At 43.0% G+C, this 12284-nt stretch overlaps 1 protein-coding gene across 1 annotated transcript; it reads left to right on the top strand.

The window, feature by feature from the left end:
• The first annotated feature begins 1071 nt into the window (after nt 1-1071).
• On the top strand, nt 1072-6535 carry LOC127334925 (uncharacterized). The gene is made up of 8 exons (XM_051361476.2): nt 1072-1407; nt 2463-3029; nt 3115-3221; nt 3317-4652; nt 4766-4993; nt 5086-5319; nt 5418-5680; nt 5770-6535. Exons 1-8 carry the CDS (start codon nt 1228-1230, stop codon nt 6239-6241), a joined length of 3387 nt encoding a protein of 1128 aa, XP_051217436.1. The 5' UTR covers nt 1072-1227; the 3' UTR covers nt 6242-6535.
• Nucleotides 6536-12284: the final 5749 nt, after the last annotated feature.

A 12284-nucleotide genomic window follows, 5' to 3' on the forward strand; every position in this document is an offset into this window, starting at 1 on the left:
CGCTACGTAGTCCAAGTACCTTTTGTTTTTTACTTTTTAGCTATCAATACTACTGTTGATGATTATTAATAGATCGGTGAAATTTCCATAGAAATTTCTTTAATGAACATAGACACATTTTTAGCTTACATTTTGTCTAAATCTGGGATGAATATTCAGGGTCGGATAACGTAACAACTTTATATAGTTGTACTTGTGTACTATACGAGACTTTAGAGATCAGCATACGTACATCTGTCAAGAAAAGGAAATTAGTTATGCCGTCACAGGAGAGAACTTTTGCAGCCTTGCACGTTTGAGCATGCATGTTAGGCAATCCAGTACTACCTTAACTATTTGCGCATTCAAGCATGTTTTCTTCTGAAGAAAGGGTCCAACACATCTGGGCATATGCTAGGAGATTAGTTCGATAGGGCACCCCTCGTTTACGACGGGCATGTGGAACTGGTCAATTGAGGGGCAAAATCAGTCGAAAACTGCATACCATAGTTCATAGACCGGAGGTTGCTACCCATTGTGCATACAGTTTCTGGTCAATAACCATAAAAGTTGGTATAATTTGGTATTGCCACTTGAATTATTCTTTCTAATCTAACGGTCGGCCTTTGCAGAGGTGTAATGCTGAATATGCTCCCTTATTGAAAAGTATCCCTTTCGTTGGCCACACAAACAAGTATACACAAATTTGAATCCTTATCGTTGTCGACATAAACAATTGGTTAAGAAGCAAAAGCAAGCCTCCAAAACAGATACACGCTCCGATTACCCAACTTCTAAATCACACATCTCCGACTCGAATTCTAGACCAAGCCCGAGACGGAGAAGGCTGAGGGGCAATTTGGTCAACCGGACCCCCGAAAAAAGGCGCGAGCGGCTGGGGCCCTCCAACCGCCGAACCGTCCCGAAGGGCCTTGCCCGCGCAAATTACCGGAACGCCCCTCTCACTATCCGTCCCGGCTCCGGCCTTCGTCGTCCGATCTCCTTCACGATTCGGGAAGAAGCAGCCTCACGTCGGGGGCGCGCGGTACTTGCACCTAGTATATAGCGCCACGCGTGGCGCACCCAGGACGACCGAACTCGAGCGAGAAGAGAGAGGCGAAAAAGGGGAAAGGAAGAACAAGTGTGAGGAGTAGAGCAGCGGAACAAGCGAGGTTTCTTGCGATTCGCCGGTCGTTCGAGGGTGATTTGATCGGCGAGGAGGTGTGGTTTGATTTGATCGGGGCGGTGATGGGGGTGAGGGAGCCGGTGGCGATGGAGATACCGCTGGAGGAGGGCGCGGCGGCGAGGGTGCCGCCGCGGATCAGGAGGAGGCTGCTCGAGGGCAGGACCGCCGGCGGAGGCGGCGGCGGCCAGACGAGCGGCGAGGAGATCGAGGCCAGGCTCAAGGAGGCGGAGCAACGGAGGCAGGTTGGTGTCCCCGTCTCTCTCTCTAGTGTTTCCTGCCTTTCCTCTGCTTTTCCCCCTTCTTCTTCATCCTCACGCCGGATTGCGTGAACCGTGAATTCCAAGTTGTTTCGAGGCCATCTTTATTCGCCGTCGGTGAAACGATGGTTGCGTTTCCTACTGTCGAAGTGTCACAGTTTTCTAGTATTTGTGTACAAAAGCGGCATCGTTTTTGGAGGATTTTACAGCATATGCCTCAGCAACTGTTTGGGCAATCGGAATTCCTTTTCCGTGAATAGAGTACTTCGTCTTATTTACTTTTCCGTGGTTTTGGTTATCCGAATTATCAAGTCGCGAGTATTCGCAAGAATTCCTTTGATTTGGTGGTTACGGTTCGTGTGGGGGTCCAAGCAACATTCTTTGGGGATTCTTTTGGCCACACGGTAGGTAGTCGTGAGCTCAAGTTGGTTTCACGTGTGCCGAGAATTGCTTTTCTGTTCAATTTTGCCGCAGTTTTTATCACTTTGGGGATTTCTGGTCTTTGGATTGAAGCGTTTACCCAGATATCGTAAAGGTCTCACTTTTATTTGTCTACTAGTACAATTGTCTCTAACTCAATTTGTATTGTACAATCGGTTCGTGGTCCTATACGTAGCTCTGCGAAAGCTTAACCAGTGATTTTTTATAATTAGTTTAGTTGTCTGCATCGATTTATGCCAAGTTGCCTGTATAAAGAAAACTTGATTTTAGTCAAATGATAAAAATAAAATTCATGTAATTGCTAGACTTGGCAATTGATTTCAAGTTGCTGCTTCGGTGGTAGGAAATTATGGTAGTTTGGTAGTTTGTTTGCTTTTATCGCCGACCACTTGGTTTTGCTTACAAGCAACTTACCTTGCAATTGTACTACTACCGAAATTTTGGTTGCACCTTCTGTAGATTTGTTGGTTGATGATGTAATTTTTTCGTAGGTGTTATATAGAAACGACTAAACAATCATGTTTTATTTTAGAAGGTTGGTGGTGAATTAGTCTTGTGTGTTTAATCAAATTAGCTCATGTTCAATTGTTTCTCCACAGCAATTCTACGATTGGTTGTCCTGCAAAGCAAGGAAGAAGCCACGGAGCCCGTCGTGGTCATCTCAAGAGGAGGATTACGGACAGCGCCTTGAAGCCAGGCTTCAGGCAGCTGAGCAGAAAAGGCTAAGCTTCTTGGCGAAGGCACAGGACCGGCTGGCCAAGTTGGATGAACTCAGACAAGCAGCTAAGAATGACGTCGAAATGCGGTTCGAGAAGGAGAAGGAAGAGCTTGAGACTAGAGTCGAGTCTCGTGTCCGGCAGGCAGAGGAAAACCGTATGCGCCTGCTGAATGCAGATATGGAGAGGCGGGCCGCACTGAAGGAGAGAACAGCAAAGTCCCTGGTGCAGAAGGCGACATCTGATAGCAAGCACGCAGAGCAGGTGCGATCTGCTATAGTGCGAAAGCGTGCTGCAGCTGAGAAGAAACGGCTGGCATTGTTAGAAGCTGAGAAGAGGAAGGCTCATGCTCGGCTCGCGCATATTCAGCGGGCAGCCGAGACCGTGTGCAGCCAGAGGGAAACAGAGAGGATTAAACTTAAAGAACATCTGGATAGCAAACTTCAGAGGGTATGTTTTCTCATACATATGCTGATTTTACAATTTTGGTTGCTCTACTCTGCTTCTTACCTGATTTGTTATCTTATTGAAACAGGCGAAGAGGAAGAGAGCTGAGTACTTGAAGCAGCGCGGAAGTCCTCGCAGTTCTGCCCATGCCGATTACATCAAGCATGCAGATTTCCTTTCAAGAAAGCTGGCGAGGTATTAATGCCATACTCAACATGAATATAAGTAGTTTATTATATCTGCATGTTTCGAGTTGATTAAAGTTGTTTATTCTCATCGATGTACTACAGATGCTGGAGAAATTTTGTGAAGTCCCAGAAGACAACACATGCCTTGGTTCAAGCTTACGATGCCTTGGGAATTAATGAAAAATCTGTCAAGTCAATGCCATTTGAGGAATTAGCTATGTCGATTGAATCTCCCGCAGCTCTTGGGGCCACCAAAGCATTACTTGACCGGTTGGAGAAAAGGCTGATTGTAGGTTCGTCAAACGCGGAAAATATTGACCATCTACTGAAGCGCCTTGTGTCTCCAAAGAGAAAGACACCTCAGAGTAGAACAAGGGTTGCAGCAAAAAGGCCAGCAAGAACTTCTGAACCAAGCAGGTCGTCGAGGTACTCACTGAGGGTGGTACTCTGTGCTTACATGATCCTGGCTCATCCTGCTGCTGTTTTAAGTGGACAAGGTGAGCAAGAGAAACTTCTGATGGAGTCGGCAGCGAACTTTGTCAGGGAGTTTGAGCTGTTGGTTAAGACAGTACTTGAGGGACCAGGAAGAGCCTCAAGGCAGCCATCCCTTGATACTGATGCTGCTGAATCATCCAGTTGCCAGATGCCTTCTCATGTTACTGGTCAGAGTAAATTCAGGACACAGTTGGTTAGTTTTGACAAAGCGTGGTGCAGTTATCTTTACCGCTTTGTGGTGTGGAAAGTAAAAGATGCAAGATCACTGGAGGGTGATCTTGTTAGGGCTGCATGCAAGCTTGAGCTATCAATGATGCAAACATGCAAGGTAACATCAGATGGGAAGTCACAAGACCTTACCCATGATATGAAGGCGATTCAGAAGCAGGTCACTGACGACCAAAAACTCCTCAGAGAGAAGGTTCAGCATCTGAGTGGTGATGCAGGCATTGAGCGTATGAACTCTGCTCTCTCAGATATGAGGTCGAAGTTCTTCGAAGCGAATGAGAATGGAAGTCCATTGGCAACACCGGTTGCAAATGTATCAACTCCTCTGAGTATTAATCCGTCTGGGCAGCTCCCACCTGCTGATGTTAATATCAGTTCCAAGACAGATGCAGGAGGATCAAGCAGTACATCACCAGTGAGTTTGCCGACAGATAATGAGCAAATGATCAATGAGATGCTTCATGAGAACGGTGGTGCATTTGCTGTCAACTCTGATGATGCCAGTACCATCGAGAAGGATTTCCAAGCCAGAGTGAGAGAAACCATGGAGAAAGCTTTCTGGGATGTTGTTACTGACTCAATGAAAGGAGACAAACCTGACTACAGCCAACTTATCAACCTGGTAAAGGAAGTGAGGGATTCGTTGCACGATTTGGCTCCCAAGGGATGGAAGGAGGAAATCCTGGGGAACATTGACGTCGAAATTTTAACTCAGGTAAATATCCCATGCTATGCACACAAATATTTGTTGGTTAAGTTTGCTGTGAGCTTGCTTATTTATTTTGAACTCATGAAATTTTGACATTATTTTTTCCTTTACAAATGAAGGTACTTGAGTCAGGTTCCCAGGACACGCAATACCTGGGGCAGATTATGCATTACTCGCTGGATATGGTTAGAAAACTATCTGCTGCTGCAAAGGAGGATGAGATGAAGAAAAGTCATGACAAATTATTGAGCGAATTGGCTTCAAGTTCTGAAGTTAATGGCAATGGTGTCAGCTCGTTTGTTATTGCTGTCATCAAGGGCCTGCGTTTCACTCTGGAGGAAATAAAGGTATGTTCTGCGTTAAGACATTAAATTAATCCTACAATTAACTGCACTTGTTCTTATCCTGCGAGAGTTCTAACATTCTTCTGTAAAAACAGGAACTGCAAGCAGAAGTGAGCAAGGCACGTATTCAGATGATGCAACCTATGATAACAGGCTCTGCTGGAGTGGAGTACCTGCAGAAGGCTTTCGGTGATCGCTATGGACCTCCTGCCAGTGCATCAGCTTCCCTCCCTGCTACTCTGCAATGGGTTTCAGCATCAAAGAATATGGTGGATGCAGAATGGAGTGAACATCTGGGCTCTCTTTCAGTTCTGCCAGCAGCGGATCATGTAAGTTTCTAACAATGCACCGCCTTAACATCAGCAGCATAGCAGCGTTTTGTTGTTATCTGGTTCCTGGCACTAACTAATTTAATCCTTGGCGGCAGGCTCAGCCCCTTGTTACAGTGCTCCGAGCTGGCCATGGAGCTCCAGGGGGACAAACTGCTTCCTTGTCTGCAGCAGGTAGTTCAGGTTTACCAGAGTGCACAGGAGAAAAGGTTGACAAGCTCGTGAGGATTGGCTTGCTGCAGCTTATTGGTGGTATGGAGGGGTTGCAATTGCAGTCAACTCCTGAGAGCTTCCATCTCAACTTTATGAGATTGAGGGCCGTCCAGGGCCAATTCCAAGGAGTGATTGTGATGGCTACAAGGTAACCTATAATACCTCTGTATCTTTGGCATAGCATGAAGGAATGTTTGAGAACTTGATCAGTACTGACTGAATTTACTGTTTGTGCAGCATGCTCGTCCTGCGCCAAGTCTTGATGAGTGAGAATCCTAAGATAACTCCCTTAGAGCTGGAGAACGTCATCTCAGAACTCTTCGGCACTCTGGTGAAGCTGCTGGACAACTCCCGCGAGGCAGGCACCGAAGACATCGTGGAGGCGATGATGAGCTCATCGGCCTCAGCTGGCACTTCATCAGATGAGAAGATCCAGAGCAGGAGGCAGGTAATAACCCGGGTGTTCCTTAAGAGCCTCCAGGCAGACGATGTGGTCTTCAAGAAGGTCTCCCGGGCTGTCCACTGCGCCTTCCGCGGCGTCGTCCTCGGTGGCAGCGCCCTCAAGGGCCAGAAGCTGGCAGAGGCGGCCCTGCGCCGCATCGGTGCGGGGAAACTCGTTGACCGGGTGGTGAAGGCGGGCGAAGTGCTGATCAGGGTGGCGACTCTCTCGGAGAAGGTCCATGGCCTGTGGTACAAAGCGATCGCCTGAACATGATTTGTCTGGTTGCTTTTGTGAATACGCACGATGGGGTGTAAATTGTTATCCCACTGGATTGGCACTGCTGTACAGCGATTATATAGGTGTTGCTTAGTAGGTTAGTTTAAGGAATTCTTGGTTCAGGGCGAATATGGATGTCCCTGCACTAGGATTTAGTCAGGGTTCAGAGATGCTCAATTGCACATCTGAGGCCCTTGTGTCATGTGGATGATGGTGCGGTCGCTGTAATAGAACGAAATAATGTGATGAATTGTCTATGCTGTAAATATATCGTTAATTTGAGCATATTATTTGTTCTCTATGCAGGTACTTCGTTTGTTTGAGCAGTGCGAGTTAAATCTGAATTACTCCCTTCGATCCAAATTTGTCTAGGTACAGATTCGTGTGTTAACTAGATATATCCATATTTAAATAAAGTGAAATAAAATAAATTGGATTGAACGGAGTACTTATATTCTGATGACGAAGAGGGCTTAGTGGCGCATTGCAGATTTGCAGGTGCGGGCTGGTGTCCTCCTCTGATATGGTGTTTGTTTTGTCTTCTTAGTTTTCTTCCTAGCAGTAAAACCGTGCTTTTTGGCCGTAGCCCCCGTTTGAATGCCAAGTAATTTTTTAAGTATTCTTGAAATATCATGGTTTCTCACAGTGTTGAAGAAAGAGGTCCGTATATCTTTTTTCTAGAAACTGGAGTATTTTTTCGATAAAAAAATATATTATTAATATCAAAAGATAGCAATTACATTCAACCTCTATTACAATTTAACACCCTAATGGCAGTACAGATGTACAAAGCTAAGAAAAGAGAAAATAAAACTAAGAAACAAAAGTCCTGCTACGGCATCTCGGGCCTAGCAACATCAATACACATCCACCACCAAAACAACACTTAAAATACAAACGTTTCAAAAGCGACGACTCCAAAAACGAAACGGTGCACCAGCGCCGTCATCGCCTGACCTGAATTACTCCTTTGATTTACTCCCTTCGATCCAAATTTGTCTAGGTACGGATGCGTCTGTTAACTAGATACATCCATATTTAATTAAAGTGAAATAAAATAAATTGGATTGGACGGAGTACTTATATTCTGATGACCATGAGGGCTTAGTGGCGCATTGCAGATTTTTTTTAGATAAGGGAGCATCGCCCCAGCCTCTGCATCAATTGATGCACACGGCTTTTTTTTATTAACCAAAAGTACGGGTTCAACAAAATTCAACCATTACAATTAATCAAAAGGTAAAGTCGATACTAAGATCAACCAAAAGAAAACACGGCCTGTAGAAGAACTATCCATTGGCTATTCTATTAAGATGCCGCCACCCAGTAGCCTGGAAAAAGCAGTCCTGAGCAACCACCGGCATCCGGTTGCACCCAGTAACCATATCCTCCAGTCACTCCAGCGGAAGGAGGAAAGCCATTGTTGAATCCAATGAGCAGCCCGTCAGATAACCTGCAAAAAATCAGTACCAACATTCCTGTTAAAAATGATATCATTGCGGCTTGTCCATATCGACAAACAAATCGTGGAAACACCAATGCGAATCTTTTGCTTATCGGTCTTTGGTACTCCATTCAACCAATTACCAAACATATTAGTTACATTGGACAGTGGAGGAATATTATAAGAGAAATAAATGATGCGCCAAATCAATTTTATAAATGGACAAGCAATGAACAAATGATTAACGGTCTCTCTGTAGAATCATAAAAACAACATTTTTGACATCATTCCACTTCCGTTTAGCTAAATTGTCCTTAGTAAAAAGCACTTTATTACTAAGAAACCACATAAAAATCATAATTTTTAGGGGAATCTTTAATTTCCATAGATATTTCTTGAGATATACAGTATGCCCATTCATTAAATCAAGATACATAGACTTGACTGAAAAAATTTCAGAATCAATGAGTCTCCAAATAAAATTATCAGATTCTGATGTTAAAGTAATTGTCATTAATCGTTGAAAAAAATGTAACCATTGCAACCATTTTTTTATCATTGAGCCCTCTTCTAAAAGAGATATTTATAGGTACTGTGGCAAATAATGTTGATACCAAAACATTTTTATGTTGCACAATATTATAGAGCGCCGGATATTGTTGGGAAAGAGGCGAGTTTCTCATCCAAACATCCTCCGAGACCTCACACTTGTCCCATCCCCTATTTTAAAGTATACTCTTTTAAAGTATACTCTTTTAAAGAAGTTATTCTTAACATGCATAAGCCCTTTCCAAAAGGGGGAGTCTGTTGGTTTAGGTTCAACTTGAGTCAGAGTTTATTTTTTTAAGTATTTATTAAATAACAGTTGTTGCCATATACCCTCCTCGGAAAGGAGTTTAAACAGCCATTTGCTAAGTAAACACTTATTCTTTAGTTCAAGTACCTCAATTCCAAGACCCCCTTGATCCTTAGGTCTACAAATTATATTCCATTTCGATAATATATATTTCATCTTGTTTTCATCAGATTGCTAAAAGAAATTAGATCCATAGTAATCTAGTCGCTTCCGAACTCCAACTGGGATTTCTAAAAAGGAAAGCATAAACATAGGTAGACTCGTGAGTACAAAATTAATCAAAACCAACATATCACCGTAAGAAAGCATTTTGCTACGCCAACAGCCTAACTTAGAAGCAAAACGACACTCAATGGGGTTCCACTCGGCATTTCTTAGTGTTCTATAATGTATAGGAATTCCCAAATATTTAAAAGGTAAGGATCCAGACTCACACCCAAAAATATTTCTATATTGGTGTTTCATATCTTTAGCCTTTCCAAAGCAGAATATTTCACTCTTATGGAAGTTGATTTTTAAACCAGATAACTTTTCAAAGATACGCAATATCAACTTCATATTAATCGCTTTTGCAATATCATGTTCCAAAAACAAAATTGTATCGTCAGCATATTGGAGAATAGATATTCCACCATCAATCAAATGTGGTATCAGTCCCCCAACTTTTCCATCCTCCTCCTCTCTTGCAATAAGAATGGCTAATATATCCACAATAATATTAAAAAAATTGGAAACAAAGGGTCACCTTGCCTCAAACCTTTCTTAGTTTGGAAATTATGCCCAATATCATCATCATTGTCCCTAATTCCCACACTCCCTCCTTGCACATAATGTTTGATCCTATCACACCAAACTGGATCAAAACCTTTCATTCTTAATACATGTTGCATAAATTACCATTTAACCTTATCGTATGCCTTTTCGAAATCAATTTTAAAAATCACCCCATCCAGTCTTTTCCTATGCAATTCATGTATAGTCTTATGAAGAACCACCACCCCTTCTAATATGTGTCTCCCAGGAATGAAGGCCGTCTGTGTCGGTCTAGTGACTTTTTGTGCCACATCAGAAACCCCGTTTTTCGCCACTTTAGTAAAAAAAATTGAAACTAAAATTCAACAGACAAATCGGCCTATATTGCTGAATTTGTGTCGCATTTTCCTTTTTGGAGAGGAGAATTATAACTCTAAAGTTGAGTCTATACAGTGGCAACCTTCCTTTTTGTAAGCACTCAAATAAAGCCATTAGATCTAATTTGATCACTTCCCAGAAGTGTTGGTAAAATTCTGCGGGAAAGCCATCGGGACCCGGAGATTTATTATGTTCCATCTGAAAAACAGCCTTACGAACATCATCCATCGAGAAGTCAGCAATCAAAAGGCTATTCTCATCCGCAGACAATTGCAGAATATCATCAATTCTTTCCTCATTCAAAGTAACCGAATTGGGGGTCGGTTCTCCAAATAATTTTTTATAATATTCCATGATGTAAACTTTTAAATTCTCCTCTCCCACAATAGTACCTTCCTCTTGCTCCAATTGATAAATTTTCTTTTTCCTATGTTTACCATTTGCAATAAGGTGAAAGTATTTAGTATTATCCCCTCCTTCTTGAATAAATTTCACTTTAGCTCTCTGCACCCATTTCATCTCTTCTTCCCGGCGTAATTTATTTAATTTCACATTAGCCAATTTTAACTCATTTCGCTCATCCGCTGACAGCGGTATAGTTTCTGCTTTATTGTCCAGAGCATCAATGATAAGCAAAAGTATTTATTTTTCTTTTTTATACCTCCCACTTAATTTTTTTGCCCAACCACTTAAAAATTGCCGCAAATGTATAATCCTATTTTGTTAAGTTTGGATAGGTGTTTTCCCAACAGGACCTGCAGCCCATTCGGCTGCAATCAACTCATAAAAACCTTCCTATTCAAACCAAGACAATTTAAATGAGAAACGCGTCTTATTTCCAATGTGTGTCCGACGACCAGTGTCAATCAACAACGGTGTATGATCCGATCCAGATCGAGTCAAAGCCCAGACCGATACCAAAGGAAATTTCTGTTCCCATTCTACACTAGCAAGTACTCTATCCAAATTTTCATATGTAGGTGTTGATCTTCTGCTAGCCCATGTATATTATCTCCCAGATAACATAATCTCTCGTAAATTTAAATTTTCGATGCTTGCATTAAAAATAAACGGCCAGCGAGGATTAAAATTATCATTACTTGTATCCTTCGGTCGCCGTAGAATATTAAAATACCCCGCCAAAAGCATTGGTAAGGTTTCAGAATCAAACATCCTAACCAACTCGGATAGAAACTCATGTTTATGTTTATCTTGTGTCGCCCCATACACCGGCACTAACAACCATTCGAAGCCATCAGATTTAGATTTGACCGACAATTTAACACAAAAATCTCCCGTCTCCATTTTATTCACTTTCAAATGCATGGTGTTAATTCCTACAAGGATTCCCTCTGACCTCCCATGTGATGGTAAACAAAACCACTCAAAATGCTTACCCGCAGAAAGTTCTCTAAGAAAAGATATTGCAAAATCAGAACGTCCTCTCTCTAACAAAGCTATAAAATCTAGGTCATACTCTCTAATAGATTCTTTAACAAACAGATGTTTTCCTGGGTCCTTAAATCCCTCACTATTCCACTTAATTCCTCTTAGTTTATGCATTATGGTTTCGAAGTTTTAATACTAATACGGTTACTCCTCCGCACATTTTTCTTATCATACGATTTTTTGCGCCTCTTTCTTTTATCTTTGACAACAGGGGGAGTAGCTCTACCGAACCCATCTCCATCTAACTCATCCTCATCCTCCAAATCCTCACAAAAATTTGAAGTCCGTCATACTACCAAACAAGACAAGACCAAATCATTCTCATTAGCCATTTGATCTTTCTTCTCTAACATAGATAAAATGCGCCCTTTTTCAATGTCTAAAATTAAATTAACTGTAGCAAAACTTTTAGAATTTGACTTTTCCAAAGACACTCCCAAAGAGGTAGCACGCTCTAGAATTTGACCATCCGAAAACGAGGATAAAATAGTTGGTTGTGTCAAAGGCCTACCAATCACAGGCATTGCATCACGTTTTTGAGCCACCATCGTCGCCCTCTCCAATTGAGTTGCATCATAGTTTGGTTGTGCGCGTGGTCGTCCACTCGACCGCACACCCCGCAATGCCTCCTCTTTAATACCACCGAAATCCACAATATGATCATTGGAGAAAATTTTCTCCATTCTCACCCCCTGGGTGCACATACCCTGTTTATCATACATAATTCTTTGAAATGAATTATCAACTGACGAAATCATCGAAGACATTTTTGGTGTAGCATTTACCTTGTCTGGCAAAGAAGACATAGGTGTGTTAGTTGGCTTGATCGACGTAGCTGGCTGCATGGAGCTCGCCGGGCCATGCATACCAGGCCTGGGGAGAGAAGAGCCACTCGCCAGCGCAGTCGGGCCGCATGGCGTGGCCGTCATTGGCCTGCTGGGTGACACAGTCGTGCCTGGCGCCCGGGGGACAGCAGGTCCGCCCGCCGCCGCAACTGGGCCGCTTGGCCTGCCCGGAGTGACCACAGCTTCCGTTGCCGCACGGCCTGCCGGTGCATGCCTCGAGGCGCGAGAGCCATGCACGCTAGCGATCGACGTGTGATGTCTACGCACGCTTCTATTCTTGTAGACAGTGTTGGGCCTCCAAGAGCATAG

This window comes from Lolium perenne, chromosome 2 (assembly GCF_019359855.2).
Source record: "Lolium perenne isolate Kyuss_39 chromosome 2, Kyuss_2.0, whole genome shotgun sequence".
Lineage (NCBI taxonomy): Eukaryota > Viridiplantae > Streptophyta > Magnoliopsida > Poales > Poaceae > Lolium > Lolium perenne.